Below are 27,865 nucleotides of genomic sequence, written 5' to 3'. Positions count from 1 at the left end.
CCATACCAGACACAATGCTACATGCAGCTTTATCCTGTGAGATTTCCATGCCCATCCTCTGACCTCAAATGTTGAATAGTGTGGTGAGGAGAGGTGACGTGAACTTCATTGAGGTTTCACAATTGTCATCACAATAAATATTCTTTAATACTTAGAGAAAACACTCGGATCACACAGTGAGTTAACATTCAAATGGGTTTCACAAACAGATCCTCAGCTAAGCCACACAATACAGCAGCGGAACTAACATGACCTACTCTTAGATGCCAACCCAGGATTGATACAAAGTGCAAGTACGGAGTGACAACACAACGTAACAATGGAGTAGACCTACAGTAGGTGGCGGGATGAACAGCTCTCCCTTTAGAAGAAGACGGAGAGGGAAGAAGCACCTATGGGAGTAGACTAGGGCTACATCCTGGTTCTCCACCCTTTTCCAAAAGTGTGCACTTGCACACTGCCCATCATGAATTTAAAAGCATAGGATTGGTGTAAGCATTGGCTGGAAGCAGTTTCTACCAGTGTAAAATCCATATGAGAAAGTGTGCAAGTGCATACTTCAGAAGAAGGGTGGACAATTGAGCCCTAAGTAGCTTCTGAGGGGACATGAGTATGGGACGGAGTGAAAGTGCTGGTAAGAGTTACCATGATTGGATCAGCTCAGGGCCAGTCTGCTCTATCTAAAGACTAGCCTATCCAGACTGTGCTGATCTAGCCTACCCAGACTAGGTGCTGGTCAGTTCAGTCCACCTTCTTGGGCCTGACCCGGGTCACATGCTCCAGCTGGCCAGAGTCAGACACGTCGTAGCTGGTCTTGTATTTAGCCAGGATCTTCATCAGGGGGCGGAGCTTCAACCACCACTGTTCCTTAGGGATCCTGTGGCTGATAGGGTAGAATAGGACAAAACACACACGAGACCATGATGACATAAAATAAAACAGTTTGAAGCTTTAGTTAATGCACTCAATTTGGCACTTTGTTTTATACGAGTGGACATTGTCAGTTAAACTGAAGGAAGAATGTTTTAACCTTGTGCTACCATGGTCTACACAACATGTAAAAGTTGCCTTACACAAAGTCTGTTTGGTCTTTGAGCTGCACCACTGGTTGGAAGACCATGGCCCTGCGACGCATCCCCAGCAAACAGGCAGTGTCCTCTGTGTTAGCAAACACCTTCCCTGCACAAGGAGAACAAATACAGCCAGGCACACTTATTTGAGTCCAAATTACACCCTATTCCCCCTATGGACCATGGTCAAAAGTAGTGCACTATATTGTTGATATGGTGCCATTTAGGATGTATATTAACCAATATGCAAACTAAAAAGGCATTTTTGTATTTTTTTGGTAGTATTTTTGGTATTAAATTCAGAACATGTACTCTACCTTCTTTATATGACTCCTTGAGCTTTCTTGAAATCCATTGAATCGCTTTGGCTGCAATCTTCGTTCCAAAGTTCCTGTCGAATGGGGAAGGAGCACCTCCCTTTGGAAATATAATAAATAATCTGTTTTACTCAGGTCAGGTTCATGTCATAATAAACTAAGGTAATATGTGGATTACACAGTAACATGATCAATATACAGTATGCTGTCATTCAATTCACATCTGAGTGGTATCAGTTGTAATCGGGCTACAGTGTGTGTGTCTGTAACCACACCTGCTGCATATGTCCAAGGACATTCTTCCTGCAGTCGAACACTCCTTTCCCCTCCTCAGAGTACAGCTGGTAGATGAAATCTGTGGTGAAGTTCTCATTGGAGTTCTCATTCCTGTAACGTCACACACACACACACACAATGTCAAGGTTCCATTTGTCCTGCTGCTGCGTTACAGGGTGATTCTTCCTATTGTGTTCAGTAATACTGAGAAATATTGAGTGGTCTCTAGAGCCTCGATAGACCATCACAAAAGGTAGAGTATTTTAACATACAAATAATTTGTATTAGTAGCCTACACAGTGTGGCATAAATATAGTAAGACTATCATACATAGCTGGCTACGTACATGTGTGCCTTTTATTGTTAACATACTGTACATTTGTAAAGAGGTGATCATGCCAGACATGAGCTCTTCCTTACCTCAGCACCAAGCCCCTCTGGATGCCCGTCTTCATCTTCTCTGTCAAATGCTCGACGTTGGACTGAAGCAGAGAGAAAAGCCTCACATTATCTGTGATAAGTCTGAAGTATTCTAGAGTTTTCCACCTCCATCTGTAACCTACGTGAGCTTTCCGAGCTGCAGAACGAAGCTCATTTCTCTGCTGTGTCTCAGGGACAGTTCTGCAAGAGTGCTCTGGTGACCATGAGGTGGCACACTTATTACTGCTGTTCTGTCCCCTACTTGGATGAGTTGTCGCCATTCACTCCAATTAAAGTAGGCTACAGTATACAGCATGCCGATGGAACATATGCTAGAACACTGAATTACACTCAACTTTATCTTTTGTTTATAATGAGTGTGTACTTTGCAACACATGGGTAAATATCGACATCACCTTGTTCCACAATGGAGCATATATATATAACATTTATTACATTAAATAATAATGTAGCATATATATAATATTCATTGCATTAAATAATACAAATGATTTCATCTGATATTGGACCAGGTCTTAGGAGACTGCATATTTTATCCATGATCTGAAGGGCTCTACAACATTTGTGTACCTGACAACAGCAGAATGTCTCTCAGACAATAACAACTAGCACGACAACAACACTCTAGTGCTGTTGAGTAGGCCTCCTCAAACCATAACAATGAGATCTGTCTTGATCAGAGCTTAACACTCCTGGAATGATGATGCGTTCTACCTATTAATAACCACCATAGCTACGTACTGTAATGTACTGTAATCTGGGTCACTTGAGCACTCCTAAAATAGAGGCCCTGTTGCACTGAGGGAGGAGAGAGTGATTATATGTACATCAGTTACTATGGATTCCAATGAGGAATATGTATAAAACTGTATAAAACTGAGATTCCACAATTGCCAGGTTTTCTATAATTCCTGGTTGGAGGATTCCAAATCAAATTGTATTTGTCACATGCTTTGTAAACAACAGGTGTGGACTAACAGTGAAATGCTTACTTACGGGTCCTTCCCAACAACGCAGAGAAATAATAGAAAAATAATAACACAAGGAATAAATACACAATGAGTAATGATAACTTTGCTACTGTCAGGGGTACGAGGTAATTGAGGTAGATACTGTATGTACATATAGGTAGGGATGAAGTCACTAGGCAACAGATAGATAATAAACAGTAACAGCAGCGTATGTGATGAGTCAAAAGAGTTAGTGCAAAAAGGGTCAATGCAGATAGTCCGGGTAGCTATTTAGCAGTCTTATCCTGCATATTCCCTCCTGATGCCAGGAATCTTCCAACCAGAATTTCTGTAAAACCTGGGAATTTCTGGAAAGTTACTAGAATTTTTCTACCTTATGTAAAACAATGTCCCTCACCTGGAGGTCTCTGATGTCGAAAGGTTCCTCATAGATGTAGACAGCGTCAGCCCCCGCAGCCAGCCCCCCGACACTGGCCAGGTACCCACAGTACCCCCCCATGGTCTCAATGATGAACACACGCCGCTTAGTCCCACTGGCAGACTGCTTGATGCGGTCACATGTCTGACACACACACAGATGCTCATAGTCAGATCGAATAGGCACACAGGTTGTCCATAATGGCACCCTATTCCCTTTTTAGTGCATTACTTTTGACCAGGGCGAATAAGGCTCTGGTCAAAAGTTGTTCACTATAAGGGAATAGGGTGGCATTTGTGACACAGACCAATGTTACGATTATCAATAGCATGCAGACAATGTTGTTTTGTTAGGTAATAGCTACTGTACATACAAAATGCTCTGTATTGGTATCAAACATGCTCACACAATTACCCAAAACATGCTCCATGTCACAATATAATACGATCATAAAATGCAAACAGCATTTCAAGATTTACCAGGATGCAGCTCTAGTCTCAAAGAATTCTTCCATAACATCAAACCAGTTAGTAAAGGAACAGGAAGTCTAATTCTAACTAGTAAAGCATGTATGTTCTAAGTGTACACAAATGGGGTTGTTTACATTGTGTGAATGTGGAAGAGAAATCATGGGAAATATCTGTCTGTTGTCAGTCTATATTCCCACAATAGTTTCACAATGTCAACTAGGGTCGCACATCGGTCCAATAAGTGAACTAGTTTTTGAGCAAATAATTATGACTTGTAGATCTCTAGGAAAGCAGACCACATAATAATACAAATGTAGTGATCACTGATAACTTCAAATGGTACAGTATCATTTCAACCCTGTTAAAAGCTGTGTTCTAGCCTGAGTGCCAGTCTGTTTGTGCTATCATGCCAACTCATTGCCACTCCTTGTCGTGCTTGGCTTGACAATGACACCAATGGAGTTGGCAAAAGCATAAACAGATCTGGGACCAGGCTATGTGAGTTCTACCTTACCTCTACGATGGCATTGAGGGAAGTGTCTGCCCCGATACTCAGATCAGTACCAGGTACATTGTTACTAATGGTGGCAGGCAGCACACACATCGGGATGCAAAAGTCCTCATGGCTGGTCCGGGCCTCATAGAGCTGCAGCAGACACTCAAACGCCTGGTGAAGTGGTGCGGCACAAACGCGTTACACCACTAGGTGGAGCATCTCATACTCAGAGAGACCCTACTACACGGTACCCTAGTATGGGTCGTGTCCCAAATGGCACCCTATTCCCTACGTAGTGCAATATACAGCCCATAGGGCTCTGGTCAAAAGTAGTGCAGTATAAAGGGAATAGGCTCTCATTTGGGAGGCAGATCATACTATATGTTACCCTATTAAGGCCTGATCTACACCCTACCCCATGTAGTATCTGTGTGTGTAAGGCTCTTTCCGTGCAAGAGAGGAGTTGGCTTGGTATCCCATTGGCAAAGAGGAGACCGAAGAGGGGCGGGGTTGGTTGGTCACCCTAGCTGGCAGACAGACAGAAGTGTTGTCGTGGAAACTACAGTAGACTCAGTCAGTCACAATGCAGCCTGGCGATACTGCACTTGACCTCACAACGTGAGGGAACTTTTGTACGCAAGTGGCAAAATGCTGGTCGTTATCCATCAGGTCCACTACCCATGCAGACAATCGTGTTCAAAACAAAATGGTGGTCTGTCCTGGTTGAAGACAACAATTAGATAGGCTATTACTGTTCTATGAATAATTTAATCTCCCTTTATTAAAGTTATTAAAGTGAATGAACTTCTTTCTCCAATAGAGTATAGTGTATATTTGTTTCAGATGCTTCGTGAGAATCTAGCTTTTGTTGATAATAGAAATAAAATCAACTAGATGGGTAAAGTAAAATGATTGGTTAGAGAAAACATCTAAATGTTAGTACAACTACTACTTCTACTTCATTCATACCCTTCTCTTCCAAACCTCCACCTTATCCACCTCATCCACCTGGCTTGTAGCCATTTGGATAGCAGGATAGGAGTGTTGTAGAGCTACGGGTTGTATTTAACCAGACCAGGGACCAGACATCTCATCATGTTTAGTAAACAAGGTGCAGGGAGAACAATGGAAGTGGCAGGGTGCAAAACATGCCACGTCACTAGTGCATGCCCCTATCTACCACTTACCTGGGACCTAACTGAGAGCTCCACTATGACATTTACCAGCAAAAACAACAGACATCAGAGGCCTCAGACTGAAAGAACTAGCCCTAATATAGTACTACACTCCTAATATTACCCCAACCCCTAATACTACCCCTACCCTTAATATACAGTGCCTTGCAAAATTATTCACCCCCTTGGTGTTTTTCCTATTTTGTTGCATTACAACCTGTAATTGAAAAATATTTTATTTGGATTTCATGTAATGGACATACACAAAATAGTCCAAATTGGTGAAGTGAAAAAAATAACTTGTTTCAAAAAATTATAAAAAATAAAAGTGAAAAGTGGTGCGTGTTTATATATTCACCCCCTTTGCTATGAAGCCCCTAAATAAGATCTGGTGCAACCAATTTCCTTCAGAAGTCACATAAATAGTTAAATAAAGTCTACCTGTGTGCAATCTAAGTGTCACATGATCTGTCACATGATCTCAGTATATATACACCTGTTCTGAAAGGCCCCAGAGTCTGCAACACCACTAGGCAAGGGACACCACTAAGCAAGCGGCACTATGAAGACCGAGGAGCTCTCCAAACAGGTCAGGGACAAAGTTGTGGAGAAGTACAGATCAGTGTTGGGTTATAAAAAATATCAGGAACTTTGAACATCCCACGGAGCACCATTAAATCCATGATTAAAAAATTGAAAGAATATGGCACCACAACAAACCTGCCAAGAGAGGGCCTCCCACCAAAACTCACGGACCAGGCAAGGAGGGCATTAATCAGAGAGGCAACAAAGAGATCAAAGATAACCCTGAAGGAGCTGCAAAGCTCCACAGCGGAGATTGGAGTATCTGTCCATAGGACCACTTTAAGCCGTACACTCCACAGAGCTGGGCTTTACAGAAGAGTGTTTGTTTCACAAGAAAAAATATTTTTTTCATCTTCAAAGTGGTAGGCTTGTTGTGTAAATCAAATTATACAAACCCCTGAAAAATCTATTTTAATTCCAGGTTGTACGGCAACAAAATAGGAAAAATGCCCTACCCCTAATATACCTACCTACCCATAATACTAACCCTACCCCTAATACTACTCCTAATATACCTACCCTTAATACTACCTCTAATATACCTACCCATAATACTAACCTTACCCCTAATACCACCCCTAAAATACCTGCCGCTAATCCAACCCTACACCTAATACTACCCCTAACCAACCTAGCCCTAATCCAATCCTACCTCTAATATACCTACCCCAAAATGACCTACCCCTAATACTACATCTACCCCTAATATGCCTCCCCTAATACTCTCCCTGCCCGTAAATGACCTGCCCCAATACTGCCCGTACCCCTAATATACCTCCCCCTAATACTACCCCTACCCCTAATGTACCTCCCCCTAATAATACCCCTACCCCTAATATACCTATCCCTAATATATCTACCCCTAAAACTAATCCTACCCCTAATTACCTACCCCTACCCCTAATACTACCCATACCCCTAACACACATACCCCTAATACCAGCCCCTACCCATAAATTACCTACCCCTAATACACCTACACGTAATACTACCCCTAATATACCTATCCCTAATACTACCCCTTCCCCTAATACACCTATCCCTAATACTACCCCTTCCCATAATACACCTATCCCTAATACTACCCCTACCCCTAATACACCTACACGTAATACTACCCCTAATATACCTATCCCTAATACTACCCCTTCCCCTAATACACCTATCCCTAATACTACCCCTTCCCCTAATACACCTACCCCTAATACTACCCCTACCCCTAATACACATATCCCTAATACTACCCCTACCCCTAATACTACCCCTACCCCTAATACACCTATCCCTAATACTACCCCTACCCCTAATACTACCCCTACCCATAATATAGTACTACTCCCCTAATACTACCCCTGTCACTAATATATCTACCCTTAATATACCTCCCCCTAACACTACCCCTAATATACCTACCCCTAATACTACTCCTACCCCAAATATACCTCCCCTAATACTACTCCAGCCCCTAATTACCTACCCCTAAAATGAATCCTACCGCGACCCTTAATTACCTACCCCTAATACTACTCCAACCCCTAATATACCTAACCCTAAAACTAAGTCCCTCCTACCCCTAAACACCTACCCCTAAAACTACTCCAACCCCTAATTACCTACCCCTAAAACTAATCCTACCGCGACCCTTAATTACCTACCCCTAAAACTAATCCTACCGCGACCCTTAATTACCTACCCTTAATACTACTCCAACCCCTAATCACCTACCCCTAAAACTAATCCTACTGTGACCCTTAATTACCTACCCCTAATACTACTCCAACCCCTAATATACCTAACCCTAAAACTAAGTCTCCCCTACCCCTAATACTACTCCAACCCCTAATAACCTACCCCTAAAACTAATCCTACGGCGACCCTTAATTACCTACCTCTAATACTACTCCAACCCCTAAATACCTACCCCTAAAATGAATCCTACCGCGACCCTTAATCACCTACCCCTAAAACTAATCCTACCGCGACCCTTAATTACCTACCCCTAATACTACTCCAACCCCTAATATACCTAACCCTAAAACTAAGTCTCCCCTACCCCTAATACTACTCCAACCCCTAATAACCTACCCCTAAAACTAATCCTACCGCGACCCTTATTTACCTACCTCTAATACCACTCCAACCCCTAATTACCTACCCCTAAAATGAATCCTACCGCGACCCTTAATTACCTACCCCTAAAACTAATCCTACCGCAACCCTTAATTACCTACCCCTAATACTACTCCAACCCCTAATATACAGTGCCTTCAGAAAGTATTCACATGTTGTTGTGTTCCAGCCTGAATTTAAAATGGATTACATGTAGATGTGTGTGTCACTGGCCTACACCCAATACCCCATCATGTCAAAGTGGAATTATGTTTTAGAAATGTTTACAAATTAATACAAAAATGAACATCTGAAATGTCTTGAGTCAATAAGTATTCAAACCCTTTGTTATGGTAAACCTAAATAAGTAAAATGCTTAACAAGTCACATAATAATTGCATGGTCTCACTTTGTGTGCAATAACCGTGTTTAACATGATTTTTGAATGACTACCTCGTCTCTGTACCTAAGGTCCCATGTCAAGCAGTGATTTTCAACAGATTTGACCACAAAGACCAGCAAGGTTTTCCAATGCCTCAGAAAGAAGGGCACCTATTGGTAGATGGGTAAAAAAAATATGACATTGAATATCCCTTTGAGCATGGTGAAGTTATTAATTACACATTGGATGATGTATCAATACACCCAGTCACTACAAATATACAGGCGTCCTTCCTAACTCAGATAGGAAGGAAACAGCTCAGAGATTTCACTACGAGGCCAATGGTGACTAACACAGTTACATAGTTTAATGGTTGTGATAAGAGAAAACTGAGGTTTGATTAACAACATTTGGAATTACTACACAATGCTAACTTAATTGACAGAGTAATAAAAGGAAGCATCATATTTGCAACAAGGCACTAAAGAAATACTGCAAAAAACCTGGCAAAGCAATTCACTTTTTGTCCTGAATACAAAATGTTATGTTTGTGGCAAATCAATATAACACATTACTTGTCATGGTTCCTCCTGACAGAGGGTGGCAGAGACCGCCCTAGAGACTTTTATTGGACTTTTTATTGGACTCCGGTATGTCTTATTCTTTTTTTTCTGTGGTCCTTTGCAGAAGCTTGAATTGTTTACTGTGTGTGGTCGTTTCCTGAGTGAGTTTTTGAGACTTAGTGTTTATTTTTTATTTTATTTTTTTCAAGTGTACTGTGGTCCTGCGGCTACTGTTTCTCAGTGAAGTATTATGTTTATCCTTAACCACTGATTCCTCGTCTGGTCTTCTCTGCACCTGGGTCCAACCTTACCACGTCACATTACTGAGTACCACTCTCAATACTTTCAAGCATAGTGGTGGCTGCATCATGTTATGGGTATGCTTGTAATCGTTAAGGACTGGGGAGTTTTTCAGGATAAAAAACTACATGGAATGGAGCTAAGTACAGGCAAAATCTTAGAGAAAAACCTTGTCAGCTTTCCACCAGACACCAGGAGATTGTTTCAGCGGGACAATAACCTAAAACACAAGGCCAACTCTACATTGGAGTTGCTTACCAAGATGACAGTGAATGTTCCTGAGTGGCTGAGTTAGTTTTGACTTAAATCTACATGAAAATCTATGGAAAGACCTGACAATGGTTATTTAGCAGTCATCTACAAGCAATTTGACAGAGCTTGAAGAATTTTGAAAAGAATAATAGGCAAATGTTGCAAAATCCAGGTGTGGAAATCTCTTAGAGACACACCCAGAAAGACTCACAGCTGTAATGGCTGCCAAAGATGTTTCTACAAATTATTGACTCAGGGGTGTGACTACTTATTAGATATTTCTGTATTTAATTTACAATAAAACTGCAAAAGTTTCTAAAAAACAGGTTTTCACTTTGTCATTATGGGGTATTGTGTGTAGATTGGTGAGAGAACCCCCCCCCCCCCCCCCCCCCCCAAAATGTAATCAATGTTGAACTTTGAACTTAGGCTGCAACACAACAAAAGTGGAATAAGTCAAGAGGTATTAATACTTTGTGAAGACACTGTACCTACTCCTAATACTACCCCTACCCCTAATATACCTAACCCAAATTACACCCCTGCCCCTAATATCCCTAATCCTACTCCTACCACTACTAATCATATACTACTCCACCTCTTTACATGGGTTGAACTTTAATGAAATCACTGTTAACTTCTTGCTGTTTGTACAATAGAGTCTCTTGCAACTGATCAGAGGATAAGTTGTCATACTATATCTAACTCTTTCACTTAGTGTTTACTGTGGCTTTTTAAACTATATCTAACTCTTTCACTTAGTGTTTACTGTGGCTTTTTAAACTCTACCTAACTATTTCACTTAGTGTTTACTGTGGCTTTTTAAACTCTACCTAACTATTTCACTTAGTGTTTACTGTGGCTTTTTAAACTCTACCTAACTATTTCACTTAGTGTTTACTGTGGCTTTTTAAACTCTACCTAACTATTTCACTTAGTGTTTACTGTGGCTTTTTAAACTCTACCTAACTATTTCACTTAGTGTTTACTGTGGCTTTTTAAACTCTACCTAACTATTTCACTTAGTGTTTACTGTGGCTTTTTAAACTCTACCTAACTATTTCACTTAGTGTTTACTGTGGCTTTTTAAACTCTACCTAACTATTTCACTTAGTGTTTACTGTGGCTTTTTAAACTCTACCTAACTATTTCACTTAGTGTTTACTGTGGCTTTTTAAACTCTACCTAACTATTTCACTTAGTGTTTACTGTGGCTTTTTAAACTCTACCTAACTATTTCACTTAGTGTTTACTGTGGCTTTTTAAACTCTACCTAACTATTTCACTTAGTGTTTACTGTGGCTTTTTAAACTCTACCTAACTATTTCCTTTCAGATGATAAAGTAGCACATGCATACCTCGGTCAACACAAATCAGTTTGGTGCCTTTAGGTAACGCTCAGTTACATTCAGCCAGTTGTGATGCTGGTAAATGTCACGCCCGAGCTGCGATCAGTGAAGCCCCCAATTCTGATTGGCTGGAGGGTGTTCTTAAAACACGTAAACTTGCGACCTCTGACCCCCAGCCAGACTTACATCAGTAATAGCATTCAAAGCTGTGTCTGCGCCAATGCTGAGGTCAGAGCCCGGTATATTGTTGGAGACCGTGGCAGGGACCATAACCATGGGGACACAGAACTCATTATATTTCTCCCGGGCAGCGGACAGTTCCATGACTCCCAGGAAGGCCTACAGTACAGGGCAGAGCCAGGGCTTTAGAGCGGAGAGTTAATTGGGTAGCATCCCAAAATGGCACCCTATTCCCTATATAGTACACTACTTTTGACCAGGGCTGGTCAAAAGTAGTGCAGTGTATAGGGTGCCATTTAGGACACAGCCATAAAGACAGGACAAGGTGGGCGGAGCCAGTGTGAGGGAGCCGGGCCTATCAAAACGGACAGTGTGACATAGGAAGCACCACACAGTGTAACTGACACAGATATGGGGGACACAGGGAGGAGAGCCTGAAGGGTGCTAGGAATTGTGGAGAAATATGTTCTTAATAATCATAGGAGGGAATAATGGAGAATATTTTGTCACTTTAGATTGTGAAATGAATGAATACAACAGTGTGACAAACGTAGAAAAATATAAGAGACAGGAGTATATTCCAGTGTATTTCTCAAAGATTAATAGTAATACACTCTAATAGTAATACTAATAATACTAAAATTCAAATTTTACTCAAAATATAGGATTCTAATGTAAGATCTTTTCAGTGTGCCGGACAATGCATTTAACCAAGTACTTAAAGTATTTGAGGATTACTAGACTATGCTAAAAACTTTTCACATTTATAAAAAGTACAATATACAATTTGGTAATGCATAGTAGTGGTATAATACTGTAATAATATTAAACTGCTATTTCAATGTCCAATGCATTTGATTCTGTGATGAGCTGTACATACCTCAAATCCACCGATAACAAGCAAAGCATTGATGTTATGTATCCTGATTTGTTCAGCTATCTTATCAAGATGCTTCGCTGGAAGGGTTCTGAAATAAGGAATGAAAATCTGTGTTAATCTACAGTACCCGATATGTCAGTGTCCATGCTGCACCTTTTGAAACACTTGTTGTGTCCCAAATGGCACTCTATGGGCTCTGTTCATTGGCCTACCTCTTTGTTCCCAGTATGGACCCCCCTTGTCCAGTCCAACCACCTACATCTCCCCATTTAATCTCCTTTATCTGTGTGGACACAAACACAACAAAACTGCGTTTGGGATTGAGGTTTCAAATGTGTTCTGAGTAGTCTCCATAAAGCTCTCCTAATTGCTAACATCCTCATTCATTACATTCATTTCAATGGGACACAAAACATGCTAAAAGAAGGAATGACATTCTAAAAAACAATCACACACATCAGATTTGCAGTCAATGATATAGACATATAACATCTATCCTGCTTTGTATGATAGCTTGATTGTACTGTATTATTGCTCATTGAAGCACACAGGCTCTAATCTACCAACAGTACTCTACCAAGGTCTCACTCATCCCTCAGTGTTGGGCAAGGTAAAGTAGCATTTGACCATGGACGAAGAAGCACGCCATTATTTTCAATCACTTATCCCTGCCTTCATGCTTTCCTCCAGCTGAGTGCCCAGGGCCCTTGAAACAAAGACTGACCCAGGCAGTGTTGTTTGAGGTCTGGTGACAGAGAGAGTGGGTGACAGAGAGGGAGTGACAGAAAGAGGGAGTGACAGAGAAAGGGAGTGGGTGTGAGGGTGAGAACGTAGGGGTTAGAGGCCTAGGAAATGTGGATGAGAGTGGAAGTGAGAGAGAGGCCTGCATAAAGGAGAAGGGGTGAGAGAGAGGCCTGTGTAAAAGAGAGGGTGTGAGAGAGAGGCCTGTGTAAAATAGAGGGTGGGTGAGAGTGGAGGTGAGAGAGAGGCCTGTGTAAAGGAGAGGGGGTGAGAGAGAGGCCTGCATAAAGGAGAGGGTGTGAGAGAGAGGCCTGTGTAAAAGAGAGGGTGGGTGAGAGTGGAGGTGAGAGAGAGGCCTGTGTAAAGGTGAGGAGGTGAGAGAGAGGCCTGCATAAAGGAGAGGGGGTGAGAGAGAGGCCTGTGTAAAGGTGAGGAGGTGAGAGAGAGGCCTGCATAAAGGAGAGGGGGTGAGAGAGAGGCCTGTGTAAAGGAGAGGGGGTGAGTGAGAGGCCTCTTCTTTATAAAGGAGAGGGGGTGAGTGAGAGGCCTCTTCTGCATAAAGTAGAGAGGGGGTGAGTGAGAGGCCTCTTCTGTATAAAGGAGAGGGGGTGAGTGAGAGGCCTCTTCTGCATAAAGGAGAGGGGGTGAGTGAGAGGCCTCTTCTGTATAAAGGAGAGGGGGTGAGTGAGAGGCCTCTTCTACATAAAGGAGAGGGGGTGAGTGAGAGGCCTCTTCTGTATAAAGGAGAGGGGGTGAGAGAGAGGCCTGGCCTGCATAAAGTAGAGGGGGTGAGAGAGAGGCCTGGCCTGCATAAAGTAGAGGGGGGTGAAAGGCCTCTTCTGCATAAAGGACAGGGGGTGAGAGAGAGGCCTCTTCTGCATAAAGTAGAGGGGGTGAGTGAGAGGCCTGGCCTGCATAAATTAGAGGGGGGGTGAAAGGCCTCTTCTGCATAAAGGACAGGGGGTGAGAGAGAGGCCTCTTCTGCATAAAGTAGAGGGGGTGAGTGAGAGGCCTGGCTTGCATAAATTAGAGGGGGGGGGGGGTGAAAGGCCTCTTCTGCATAAAGTAGAGGGGGTGAGTGAGAGGCCTGCATAAAGGAGAGAGGGGGGGTGAGAGGCCTGGATAAAGGACAGGGGGTGAGTGAGAGGCCTGGCCTGGATAAATGACAGGGGGTGAGTGAGAGGCCTGCAGAAAGGACAGGGGGTGAGTGAGAGGCCTGGATAAAGGGCAGGGGGTGAGTGAGAGGCCTGGCCTGGATAAAGGACAGGGGGTGAGTGAGAGGCCTGGATAAAGGACAGGGGGTGAGTGAGAGGCCTGGATAAAGGGCAGGGGGTGAGTGAGAGGCCTGGCCTGGATAAAGGACAGGGGGTGAGTGAAAGGCCTGGCCTGGATAAAGGACAGGGGGTGAGTGAGAGGCCTGGATAAAGGACAGGGGGTGAGTGAGAGGCCTGTTCTGGATAAAGGACAGGGGTAGATTGAGAGGCCTGGCCTGGATAAAGGACAGGGGGTGAGTGAGAGGCCTGTTCTGGATAAAGGACAGGGGTAGATTGAGAGGCCTGGCCTGGGTAAAGTAGAGTGGAGGTGAGAGTAATTGGCTTACTTACTGACTTACTTACTGACTTTATTGTCCCCATGGGGATCATTTTGTTGCAGTGTCATGTACACGTTTAAATACAAAATACAAAACAAAATTGACAATACAATTGTAAGCACTCCTGTTTATCTCCCCACACAAGTCTTATCTGAAAAACACAATCAGTGTCTGTGGCAGGGGACACAAGAGTAAAGGTGACTTACAGAGGGCAGCTACTTTTCTACTCTGCAAAGCCAGTCAACAAGGTCACTATAAACTTTAGATTACCTGGCTTCGCTGTCATGTTTATATTAATCATTTTAAATATGTTCTTGTTATTCTAATGGCTTTCAAAATATGGTGTAGACTTCATTTCAAGGTTAATGGTGTAAACAATACTAGGGGACAAATATGATCGAATGTGTTTAACAGTGAGAAAACAACATGTTGATCATGTGGCAGTGAGACCATCATTCTCATTGGGCAAAAATACAATGACTATAATCATGTGTCTTAACTCCAGTACCTGTCCCTTGTAGAATCCCTCGAAGCCGTCGTTAACAGCGAACATCTTGTGCCCCTCGGTGATGCCCACCCTGACGGCCGAGCGGACAGCTGCGTTCATGCCCGCAGCAGGGGCACCCACGTTCAGCACCGCCACGTTGAAGGAGCTCTGAGGATCAACAGCACAGTCGTCACACACACATTTAGAAATACACACACACAAAAATACATACACATTTTAAACCAGCAGAGTTGGGGTCATTTCAATTTCTATTCAGTAAATTCAAAATGCTCATTGATACCCATATCACCAAACCCCTCTGTATACATACACCTGCTCATAGTGGTTGATACTGGGTAGAGATGCTCTACAAGCCTGGCAAAGCTGTTGTCTCCGTGGAGAATGGAGCAGCATGCAGAGACAAGCCTAGCAAGGCCTCATGCTACGGCCCCAAAATGCTGCATCTGTATAGGCTGTTGTTGTACTTCACATAGACCACTGGCTCTGAGCTCAATCACATGATCACAGCGTGCTCATGGACAGATAGACCCCACGTATATGAGTGCCCTCATAGGCGTGGTAATCTCAAAGTAATCTCTTACTTTGAGCAGATCACAAGCATGTGTCTGATTGATACTTCTATGCAGCAGAACTAGTTAGTAGGCTACTATGACAACAGCAAGCATACTGAAAGTGCAGGAACAGGGCACTTCTTAGAACACAGATCTACTGTGCTTCTACTAAGCAGAGTCATGAAGAAATAAGCAATGAGGCTACAGCAACAGACATCTGTCGTTTTGTGGCACTATTTATGTTCAAAATGGTCTAATCCAACATGTACTGCGTCAGAAGCTGTCTAGTTCAATCATGGCCCTATGGAGGTATTATTCTATTCAAATAAATATGTTGTTAGAGAAAATGTAACCTACAGTGCATTGCGAAAGTATTCGGCCCCTTGAACTTTGCGACCTTTTGCCACATTTCAGGCTTCAAACATAAAGATATAAAACTGTATTTTTTTGTGAAGAATCAATAACAAGTGGGACACAATCATGAAGTGGAACGACAGTTATTGGATATTTCAAACTTTTTTAACAAATCAAAAACGGAAAAATTGGGCGTGGAAAATTATTCAGCCCCCTTAAGTTAATACTTTGTAGCGCCACCTTTTGCTGCGATTACAGCTGTAAGTCGCTTGGGGTATGTCTATCAGTTTTGCACATCGAGAGACTGACATTTTTTCCCATTCCTCCTTGCAAAACAGCTCGAGCTCAGTCAGGTTGGATGGAGAGCATTTGTGAACAGCAGTTTTCAGTTCTTTCCACAGATTCTCGATTGGATTCAGGTCTGGACTTTGACTTGGCCATTCTAACACCTGGATATGTTTATTTTTGAACCATTCCATTGTAGATTTTACTTTATGTTTTGGATCATTGTCTTGTTGGAAGACAAATCTCCGTCCCAGTCTCAGGTCTTTTGCAGACTCCATCAGGTTTTCTTCCAGAATGGTCCTGTATTTGGCTCCATCCATCTTCCCATCAATTTTAACCATCTTCCCTGTCCCTGCTGAAGAAAAGCAGGCCCAAACCATGATGCTGCCACCACCATGTTTGACAGTGGGGATGGTGTTTTCAGGGTGATGGGCTGTGTTGCTTTTACGCCAAACATATCGTCTTGCATTGTTGCCTAAAAGTTACATTTTGGTTTCATCTGACCAGAGCGCCTTCTTCCACATGTTTGGTGTGTCTCCCAGGTGGCTTGTGGCAAACTTTAAACAACACTTTTTATGGATATCTTTAAGAAATGGCTTTCTTCTTGCCACTCTTCCATAAAGGCCAGATGTGCAATATACGACTGATTGTTGTCCTATGGACAGAGTCTCCCACCTCAGCTGTAGATCTCTGCAGTTCATCCAGAGTGATCATGGGCCTCTTGGCTGCATCTCTGATCAGTCTTCTCCTTGTATGAGCTGAAAGTTTAGAGGGACGGCCAGGTCTTGGTAGATTTGCAGTGGTCTGATACTCCTTCCATTTCAATATTATCGCTTGCACAGTGCTCCTTGGGATGTTTAAAGCTTGGGAAATCTTTTTGTATCCAAATCCGGCTTTACACTTCTTCACAACAGTATCTCGGACCTGCCTGGTGTGTTCCTTGTTCTTCATGATGCTCTCTGCGCTTTTAACGGACCTCTGAGACTATCACAGTGCAGGTGCATTTATACGGATACTTGATTACACACAGGTGGATTGTATTTATCATCATTAGTCATTTAGGTCAACATTGGATCATTCAGAGATCCTCACTGAACTTCTGGAGAGTTTGCTGCACTGAAAGTAAAGGGGCTGAATAATTTTGCACACCCAATTTTTCAGTTTTTGATTTGTTAAAAAAGTTTGAAATATCCAATAAATGTCGTTCCACTTCATGATTGTGTCCCACTTGTTGTTGATTCTTCACAAACAAATACAGTTTTATATCATTATGTTTGAAGCCTGAAATGTGGCAAAAGGTCGCAAAGTTCAAGGGGGCCGAATACTTTCGCAAGACACTGTAAAAGCTACTTGTTGTTCTATTCTACAGGGCCATTGATGCAGCAAATTAGTATTTCAAACGAAGCCTGGTCCCAGATCTGTTTGTGCTCTTGCCAACTCCATTGCTGTCATTGTCAAGCCAAACACGGAGAGTTGGCATGTTAGCACAAACGGTATACATATAGGATAACTTAGCACTGATCTAAAGCTGGTATATTATAGTAGGTTACAGTACAGTACGTACATTATATGGGAGCTCATCCTCTTCCTATCCCCTCAAGACAGAAAACAATTTAACAAACACACTCTGTTAGTGTCACAAAAAGACCTCAGTATGAGCCACAATGCACCTCAACAGGAAGTACCTGATCCTAACGCACAAATCTGAGAAACGCTGGAAAGACACAAACGTTAGGGAAAACACATGTGAATGTCACAGTAACTTTGTCAATGTACAATATACAGTGGGGCAAAAAAGTATTTAGTCAGCCACCAATTGTGCAAGTTCTCCCACTTAAAAAGATGAGAGAGGCCTGTAATTTTCATCATAGGTACACTTCAACTATGACAGACAAAATGAGAAAAACAAATCCTGAAAATCAAGTTGTAGGATTTTTAATGAATTTATTTGCAAATTATGGTGGAAAATAAGTATTTGGTCAATAACAAAAGTTTATCTCAATACTTTGTTATATACCCTTTGTTGGCAATGACAGAGGTCAAACGTTTTCTGTAAGTCTTCACAAGGTTTTCACACACTGTTGCTGGTATTTTGGCCCATTCCTCCATGCAGATCTCCTCTAGAGCAGTGATATTTTGGGGCTGTTGCTGGGCAACACGGACTTTCAACTCCCTCCAAAGATTTTCTATGGGGTTGAGATCTGGAGACTGGCTAGGCCACTCCAGGACCTTGAAATGCTTCTTACGAAGCCACTCCTTCGTTGCCCGGGCGGTGTGTTTGGGATCATTGTCATGCTGAAAGACCCAGTCACGTTTCATCTTCAATGCCCTTGCTGATGGAAGGAGGTTTTCACTCAAAATCTCACGATACATGGCCCCATTCATTCTTTCCTTTACACGGATCAGTCGTCCTGGTCCCTTTGCAGAAAAACAGCCCCAAAGCATGATGTTTCCACCCCCATGCTTCACAGTAGGTATGGTGTTCTTTGGATGCAACTCAGCATTCTTTGTCCTCCAAACACGACGAGTTGAGTTTTTACCAAAAAGTTATATTTTGGTTTCATCTGACCATATGACATTCTCCCAATCTTCTTCTGGATCATCCAAATGCTCTCTAGCAAACTTCAGACGGGCCTGGACATGTACTTGCTTAAGCAGGGGGACACGTCTGGCACTGCAGGATTTGAGTCCCTGGCGGCGTAGTGTGTTACTGATGGTAGGCTTTGTTACTTTGGTCCCAGCTCTCTGCAGGTCATTCACTAGGACCCCCGTGTGGTTCTGGGATTTTTGCTCACCAGTCTTGTTCTCATTTTGACCCCACGGGGTGAGATCTTGCGTGAAGCCCCAGATCGAGGGAGATTATCAGTGGTCTTGTATGTCTTCCATTTCCTAATAATTGCTTCCACAGTTGATTTCTTCAAACCAAGCTGCTTACCTATTGCAGATTCAGTCTTCCCAGCCTGGTGCAGATCTACAATTTTGTTTCTGGTGTCCTTTGACAGCTCTTTGGTCTTGGCCATAGTGGAGTTTGGAGTGTGACTGTTTGAGGTTGTGGACAGGTGTCTTTTATACTGATAACAAGTTTAAACAGGTGCCATTAATACAGGTAACGAGTGGAGGACAGAGGAGCCTCTTAAAGAAGAAGTTACAGGTCTGTGAGAGCCAGAAATCTTGCTTGTTTGTAGGTGACCAAATACTTATTTTCCACCATAATTTGCAAATAAATTCATAAAAAATCCTACAATGTGATTTACTGGATTTTTTTTCTCATTTTGTCTGTCATAAGTGTACCTATGATGAAAATTACATGCCTCTCTCATATTTTTAAGTGGGAGAACTTGCACAATTGGTGGCTGACTAAATACTTTTTTGCTCCACTGTAAATGTTTGCCTTGGGTTATCTGAGGATACTTACATTTGGGAGTTCAGAGTCTGCTTTCCGGTAAGACAGGAGTTTGTAGGTGTTCAGGTTGTTTTCAAAACTCCTGCAAAATATGAATGAAACATACTGTTATTCATCCATCTACCTTTTGTCCAGAAACCTGCATTACTAAGTTGCATAAACTTTTAAAGGCAAGAGGAAAATTAATCTGAATCCTGTAACGCGGTAATGGTCCTGCTAGACTAGACTGCTGGCCAAATAAAGATATGCATCTTAGAAATACAGAGATATCACTTTATTTTATCAAAGAATGTAGAATTGGTACAAGAGTCAGATAATGTACCTGCCACGCAGTCTCACAGCTTCCTCAAAATTCTTCTCGTCCATGGCTTTCTGGACGTCTTGTGTCTATTGAGAACATAAATACGAGTGGTTAATGTGTCTGGAATCAACAGCCTATCAATCGTCTTTATTCATAATAGATATATAATGTATACAGTAGGTAGAAGTACTTGATGCATTCTGTGAATGGTGTAGAACCTGAAAACATCACAAAGGGGTAGGCTATTACTTCATACGTGTTCATTACTGTTGAGTAAAGCAATCTCACACCCACTATCTTGGCTGGCGGCCATCCCCATCTGTACCCTGTACAGAATACTAATCCAGGGTCCCAGCAGGGCCTGTATAGCATGTGAACACACAGTGTAAGTGTACCATCTGAACACACTCCATGAGGGGCAGACGGACAGCCTGGTTCCCACACAGAGACACTACGCAGGCCGGTGTGCTGGCTGACGCCTCCAACAGGGCCAGGACCGCCTCCACTCCCATACGACTGGCCTGGACAGACAGGGTGGAGGGAAAAGGTCAAATAATATTTAAACTGGGGTCAACTTAGAATTCATGGTGATTTGGGACACTGGGAAAATAACTTCAAGTTCAAGTTAGAAATTGCATAACAGTATGAAATGGCGTGCTCTTTAAATGATGATTACCATACTGAAACTTCCTCATGGTTACTAACCAAAACAAACAAACCAGGGATATTATTCAGCTATTAGACAGACGGCAGCACAAATGGCTGTGCCTCTAACTGAAAAGTAGTGCATTATATAGGGAATAGGGTGCCATTTAGGAAGCAACCCAGTCTATAAGTGCCTTTTCATTGTATGTGAGTATGTGGGTAACACTCACCAGGATCCGGTCAAAGGCAGAGGGAGTTCCTCCTCTCTGGACGTGACCCAGGATGGTGACTCGGGTGTCAAAGCCCAGACAGCTAACAACCAACTATAGTAGGAGAGGAAGGCCAGGTATTGAGCAATGTACGTTTCCTCAAATTAGCAGAGTAATCAAATAACACTTACGTCCCAAATGGCACCATATTCCCTATATAGTGCACTACTACAAAAGTAATGCATTATATAGATCAGTGTTTCTTAATCCTGGTCCTGGGGACCCAAAGGAGTGCACATCTGATTCCACTAATCAAAGATTTGATGATGAGCTGAATCAGCTGTGTAGTGCTATAAGGCAAAAACCAAAATGTGCACCCTTTTGGGTCCCCAGGACCATGATATAGAGCATAGGGTGCCATTTGGAATGCAACAATTGTCTATTTGTATTGTATGGTAGAAAGAGAATGACAATGACATGCTATACCTTAGGAAGAAAGACAGTAGGGGAAAGCACAAGCACTGTACACCCATGCAAAACAGTTCCTGTCATGTACACTGTAAGTGAGTCTCCAACACTTACACCTGTGTGTTCCAAATGGCACCCTATTCCCTATATAGTGCACTACTTTAAACCAGAGCTGGTCAAAACTAGTACAGTATATTATAGAGAATAGGGTGCCATTTTGGACTCAGACCTTGTTCTTTTGTTCTGCCAGGTAAACTGTACTGTATAAGACTCTTACCAGAACAGAGATCCTATAAGTTCTATATGGATTTCTATGCTTACCAGGTTAGGTATGCTGATGAAGAACAAGGTTGCAAAGGCACAAACAGGACGAAGAATAATTCACAGAAGTTCACATCACTAAGAAAGATCCAATAAAATACTTAGATGAAGAGTTAAAACATGGACAGCATGTTGTTAATGGGACAGAGAGATGGAGAGATGACGATGTGCAGCCAGAAGTAACCACGGCACACAGAAGTACTGTACCAGACCTGGGTTCAAATACAATATGAAATCATTTCAAATACTTAATGTGGGCTTGATTGAGCTTGTCTGGCGCAATTAAACCAATAGAAAAGTCGCAAAAAGATTTCAAATAGGATTTGAACCCAGGTCTGCAGAGGAGTACTCCACCAGTACAGGACAGCTGAGTACTTACTTCCTTAATATGGTCTGTAGTGATAGGCTTGTTGTGAGAATCTATCGCCCCCTCTGCTACAATAATGATATTGAGCCGTTTCTTATCTGCGCGATTCTATAAGAATACAAACAAAGCACAGATATACAGTACATGACAGAACATTTTTGCATTTGTTTTCAAAAGCTGGACCCGGTTTATGCTGAAACAGCTGCATGCCTACCAGAGAGAGAGAAATAACAGATCTGCCTACTACCTCTGTCCATCTCTCACTTAACAGAGTCCTTTCATCTGTAAAGCATGGAGCTATTCACACATCTGTAGGACCTGCTTTTGGTTCCCCCTACGTTGCATAGTCAGGTACTCACATCCTTGACATTATTAACAGTAATAGCCTTTCCTTGTCTGTCAATGGCTCCTTCAGCGACAATGATTATATTCAGCCTTGAACCCCTGGATCGGCTCTGGGCATTAAGAAACACAATGAACACTGCTGCTTTTGCTATGGTTGAAGGAAATACAATACACTACAGTGTTATCACTAAGCAGTAAATCCTATTCAATGTGAGGTATAGATTGAAATGTATTTGTTAGATCTGCAGATGTCGGATGTTACCTTTGTGTGTGTGTGTGTGTGTGTGTGTGTGTGTGTGTGTGTGTGTGTGTGGTTACCTCAGACAGTTTCTGACACATCTGTTCCTCCCACCCGTCCTCAGGGGGCATCTCAGGGATCAGCACCCAGTCAGCCCCGCAGGCCAGAGCACTTACTAGGGCCAGGTACCTACACACACACACACACACACACACACACACACACACACACACACACACACACACACACACACACACACACACTACATTTAGTATACAATAAAATATAAATACATGCAATACAAACCCATTTGTATGTATTATGTACAAACATTTTCAAAGCAGGACTGCTGAGAGTCCATTGCTAAATTGTAGCAAGTACAAGAATAAAGCAGGAAATGAAAGCAGAAATGAAATGCCATTCCATACCCACAATGTCTTCCCATGACCTCCAGCACAAACGTCCTCTGGTGGCTGAGAGAAAGGAGATAAGTCTGTAAATGTTGTATGTGTACAAACAACACCACTGAGCTAAATATGGCACTGTATCTGTCAGTACCTCTGTCGGTGTAAATGTTGGCTCATCTAAAAGTTAAGAAATGTACCATTCAACAACAATCATCTATGTCAGTACCTCTGGGCTGTAGTCATGATTGCGTCCACCACCTCTATGATTCTGTGCAGGGCAGAGTCTGTCCCGATTGTCATGTCAGTGCCACAGAAGTCGTTGTCGATGGAGCCCACCATTCCCACGATGTGCAGCTCTGAATTGTTCTGGGCAGCCTTCTCATCAATCAGACCTTTATTCACAATGCAACGCAACATGAACCCACTGGCTTAGTAGTGTACACTCATAGATGGAATGGCTGTATACAGGCTTTGGTAATACATAGTAATACATGTTTTACTACAACATGTCAGGCATATAAATAAAAACATTTGTGTAGAAATGAAGGATGGAGTAGATTACTGTGAACATTTGGTCCACTCCATTGACTATAACATTGAGATACCCTGCTGGACCAGTTCCTCCAGTAGTCCGCTCCACTCCTCTCTGAAGAGGTTGGCCCCAGTGAGGCTGCCGTCCCCTCCGATCACACACAGGTTGGTGATGTCACGCTGCACCAGGTGGTGGGCAGCCTTCAGACGCCCCTCGTGGCTGCGGAACTCCTTGCAGCGGGCACTGCCAATGACCGTGCCACCCTGACAGGAAAACACAACAGTCAAGAATTCAGATGAATGACAGTTGGAAAGATGGATTGATGGATGGATGACAACTGAATTGATGGATGGATGACAACTGAATTGATGGATGGATGACAACTGAATTGATGGATGGATGACAACTGAATTGATGGATGGATGACAACTGAATTGATGGATGGATAGGTTGAGGTTGGTGGATAGATGAATGAAGATTGGATGGATGGGTGAAGGATAGATGAAGGGATGGATGGATGACTGAATTAATTAATGTTAGAAGGATAGACGGATGAATGTGGATGGATGGACGGATGGATGGATGGATGGATGGATGAAGGTAGGATGAATGGAACAAAACAGCTCTAGAGCAAACCAATGGATGATATTATCTGACACAATTGAGCACTGCTGCATTGATAGGTGTCATTAATTCAACCTCTCACATATTGTTTTAGTGTTGTGTTGTGTGGTGTGTTTTGTTGTCATTAACTATCAGGTTCATGCAGAATCCACCTTCCACTCTGTTTAGCATCGGCCAGAAATGCAGCTGCGCTCATCTGTCACATGCAATTTGTAAATTCTGGGACCACTGATATATTCAAACCATTAACCATCATATACTGTATAGTATACTGTAGCCTCTGGCCAAAATATTCATTAACCACTATGTATACTATATATATAGCCTGTGACTGTGATGATAATGTTAAACAAATCCATAGTATTTTGCCTAAAGGCATTCATTGCACTACTTACCACTTGCAGCATGCTGGAGACACTTTCCCATGATGCCTCTTCAATGTTATCCCCACCATCTACCATACCCTGGTAACCCTGCATAGAGAAAATACATATGAAAATTATCTCACAGCATAGGCCTATATTTCCTAATAGTAATATGAACATATTCATGAATTACAATGTTGTTACATAGTAACAGTCGTTGACTCTGCAACGCATCTTTGATAACATCAGGGATATTGACTTACATTCATTTTGAGAGGACAATGCTAAATCATGCTAACTGCTACCTGTAGCAAAAGTAAACAACAGATTATCATGGAGGCTGTCTCTCAGTACCAAGTCGATGTGCAGGGGTAATTGAGGTAGATATGTACATATAGGTAGGGATGAAGTCACTAGGCTACAGGATAGATGATAAACAGTAACAGCAGTTTGTGATGAGACAAATAGTTAGTGCAAAAAGGGTCAATGCAGGTAGCTAATTAGTTAACTATTTTAACTATTTATTTAGCAGTCTTATGGCTTGGGGGTCGAAGCTGTTCGGGGTCCTGTTGGTTCCATACTTGCATCGGTAGTGCTTGCTGTGTGCTAGTAGAGAGAACCCTTTGACTTGGGTGGCTGGAGTCTTTGCTTAAGTGTCGTCTATTGTTAGAGACTCCAGTGTTTGATGACTGATGAAAGGTATTCCATTGAGCAGGCTCACAGCACACTCACTCTCTGTGTCTCAAATGGCACACTAGTCCCTATATAGTGCACAGCTTTTTACCAGAGCCCTATGCACACCAAAAGTAGTGTACTATACGGAATAGGTTGGAATTTGGGACATACACTCTGCAAGAGGCTAACTGTAACATGTTGTTATCTACTCTGTCTGACTCAACAGAGGCGGGAGGATAAGAGCTCTGGTGTCAATGTCTAAATAATTGGATTACAGGAAGTTTCAGACGTCCCTGTAGTGCCATCGCCATGAGTCTGAATAAACAACAGCATGCTGTGAGATACATCAGTGTACCTTTAATAAGTGGGCATCATTTGTGCTAGTGTTAAAGGGATGGTTCATCTAATTTTCATGTTTGGGCCAGATTGATCTTACCTCAAGTTGTCTATGTATGCAGGTACCCCGTGTATATACAGTAGCAAAGTTATCATTACTCATTGTGTATTTATTCCTTGTGTTATTATTTTTCTATTATTTCTCTGCGTTGTTGGGAAGGACCCGTAAGTAAGCATTTCACTGTTAGTCCACACCTGTTGTTTACAAAGCATGTGACAAATACAGTTTGATTTGATATTCTCATACAGTATTCCATCATGACCTCTTATGACCAGGCGTTACGTCATCCTTATAAAAGCATTAAGTGAAAGTAGAGACAGAATCTGTAGAGACAGAATCACACCTAAGTTAATTCTTAAGCCCTGAAATTATTTTATTTGACCCCATTGTTGGGAAGGGCCTGTAAGCAAGCATTTCACTCTAGTCTACACCTGTTTATGAAGCATGTGACAAATACAATTTGATTTGACCCCAGTGGACAGGAACATTATTAGATAACCTCCAGAGTATGATTTCCTCAGAAAATTAATTAGCTGCTTATGTATGGGAAACTGCTCCCGCTACCAACACCATGACTTCACAAGTTTCCAATTCAAATGCTTCTCATTTTCATGACCCTTAAATAAACTAAAAGTCATCTCGTTGAACATTTATGCCGAAGAATCGCTCCTCCTCTGTTTTATTTAAACATGACACATTCTGCATAGAGATCCTTTTAATCACCAATTTAATTTAGTGTTCTATTTCATTCTGTAACATTTTGTTTATCCAAACCACTACTGCTCAAAGAAAAAGCTTTGCCCTATGAGCACAGAGCTTGTCGGTGTTGATTTGTCTCAGTGTCAGTGGTAGAACAGTACAAGCCCGCGGGGGTGTCTATCATGATCTCACCTCATGGACGAAGTAGACTTTAGCTCCCACATAAATACCCATGCGGACCACAGCCCGTACAGCAGCATTCATACCTGCACAACAACAACAACACAGAGGCAGAGAGAGTCAGAGAGAATGAAAAATACATTCATTATATGACAATGCATGTTATATTTGGTAGGCTACAGGCTGAAAATACAAATCAGGGAGATGGGATGAATCATGTAAATCAAGTTAACATGGTGTGCTCTGTCCAGCAGAGAAAGATACTTGCATAGGCATTGACCTTGATTCAGTATCTAGTACATTTTCCATTGACAGTGTGGAAATTGGTCATAATGATTACAAAGACTTGCATCTTAGTTGCACCAAAACTACGTTAATATTGTTATACAAGTGTGGGAATCATTTTGAATGCAGTATCTTTGGTTAACTTATTACGGACAAGACAATACACTCTAATCTAGTACCTACAGTAAAAGGGTTATCTGGCTGTCCCCATAGGAGAACCCTTTAAGGAACCATTTTTGGTTCCAGGTAAGAACCCTTTTGGTTCCTTTTTAATTCCCCTTCCACAGAGGGCTCTACATAGAACCCAAAGGGGTTCTACCTGGAACCAAAAAGGGTTATCCTATGGGGACAGCCAAATAACCCTTTTAGAACCCTTTTTTTCTAAGAGTGTAGCACTTACTGCTTACAGCTACATTCTCATTAGTCTGTACACGCAGCCAAGAACAGTAGGGCAGCCCTGTGGTGCCAAGACTGCTCTATGCTGATGTCCTTCCACTTCTCCCACACCACACAACAAGGCTGCTATTCACTGGCTTCCCAGAGCACTCTGAGTGTGGGTGGGAGCAGGCGCTGCCTTGGATGTCATTATTGTTAGTGTCAGCCTCCAAGAGCTTCTTAGGCCCACAACAATGAACTCACGTGTATCTGAAATGGGACCCTATTCCCTATAGTGCACTAGTTTTTAACCCTATTCCTTATATAGTGCACTTACTTTGACCAGGGCCCACATAGGGTACACTATATATGATATAGGGTTTCATTTCAGAATCAGCATGCCTTCACAGTAAACAGACTGTAGCGAGACCAGAGTGCATGGTTGGTCTGGCACAGATATTAAGGGTCTGTTGTCTGGGTCGATGCTAACGAGCACTGATTCTGGTACTGTGGGTTGGCTGGTGCCAGTCACTGTTGCTAGGAGACCAGTAACAATATAAGATAAAGGAGACCTGTGTGTACACAGAAAATTGTGCATATATTAGCCAATGTAGGTTAACAATGATAAACACTGAATCCCACTGGAAGATTTCCTGAAGCATGGCCAATGGTTCTGTAATTAATTTTAGGAATCACCCTATATACAGAACCAACTGATATTTTCTGGCAGATAAGACTGCCAGAAGTCTTAGTGGTTTTTACTTA

The 27,865-nt window shown here is 42.3% G+C and overlaps 1 protein-coding gene across 6 annotated transcripts in view; it reads right to left on the bottom strand.

Moving 5' to 3' along the window:
* Positions 1 to 122: 122 nt before the first annotated feature.
* Positions 123 to 27,865, bottom strand: part of LOC110508777 (ATP-dependent 6-phosphofructokinase, platelet type) — a 38,834-nt gene continuing 11,091 nt past the window's right edge. Inside the window, exons 2-23 of one of the 6 annotated variants that reach the window (XM_021589589.2) lie at positions 26,453 to 26,526; positions 24,520 to 24,597; positions 23,574 to 23,763; positions 23,195 to 23,360; positions 22,990 to 23,034; positions 22,642 to 22,750; positions 22,338 to 22,433; positions 20,844 to 20,936; positions 20,364 to 20,489; positions 19,990 to 20,054; positions 19,680 to 19,749; positions 17,829 to 17,852; positions 15,075 to 15,221; positions 12,447 to 12,517; positions 12,235 to 12,322; positions 11,361 to 11,513; positions 3,473 to 3,637; positions 2,084 to 2,145; positions 1,663 to 1,774; positions 1,388 to 1,487; positions 1,074 to 1,179; positions 126 to 883 (exon numbers count right to left, since the gene is read on the bottom strand). In XM_021589589.2, coding sequence (XP_021445264.1) covers positions 742 to 883; positions 1,074 to 1,179; positions 1,388 to 1,487; positions 1,663 to 1,774; positions 2,084 to 2,145; positions 3,473 to 3,637; positions 11,361 to 11,513; positions 12,235 to 12,322; positions 12,447 to 12,517; positions 15,075 to 15,221; positions 17,829 to 17,852; positions 19,680 to 19,749; positions 19,990 to 20,054; positions 20,364 to 20,489; positions 20,844 to 20,936; positions 22,338 to 22,433; positions 22,642 to 22,750; positions 22,990 to 23,034; positions 23,195 to 23,360; positions 23,574 to 23,763; positions 24,520 to 24,597; positions 26,453 to 26,526 — 2,282 coding nt within the window. In that variant the 3' untranslated portion in view covers positions 126 to 741. Of the gene's footprint in view, positions 884 to 1,073; positions 1,180 to 1,387; positions 1,488 to 1,662; positions 1,775 to 2,083; positions 2,146 to 3,472; positions 3,638 to 4,477; positions 4,631 to 11,360; positions 11,514 to 12,234; positions 12,323 to 12,446; positions 12,518 to 15,074; positions 15,222 to 17,828; positions 17,853 to 19,679; positions 19,750 to 19,989; positions 20,055 to 20,363; positions 20,490 to 20,843; positions 20,937 to 21,990; positions 22,087 to 22,337; positions 22,434 to 22,641; positions 22,751 to 22,989; positions 23,035 to 23,194; positions 23,361 to 23,573; positions 23,764 to 24,519; positions 24,598 to 26,452; positions 26,527 to 27,865 lie in introns of all 6 variants that reach the window. The other 5 variants (XM_021589588.2, XM_036966981.1, XM_021589591.2 and 2 more) reach the window with 5 other exon arrangements.

The sequence above is a fragment of the Oncorhynchus mykiss genome, chromosome 28 (genome assembly GCF_013265735.2).
Source record: "Oncorhynchus mykiss isolate Arlee chromosome 28, USDA_OmykA_1.1, whole genome shotgun sequence".
NCBI lineage: Eukaryota > Metazoa > Chordata > Actinopteri > Salmoniformes > Salmonidae > Oncorhynchus > Oncorhynchus mykiss.
The sequence above is the reverse complement of the archived record's forward strand: the minus strand, read 5'-3'. Positions and strand labels throughout refer to the sequence as shown.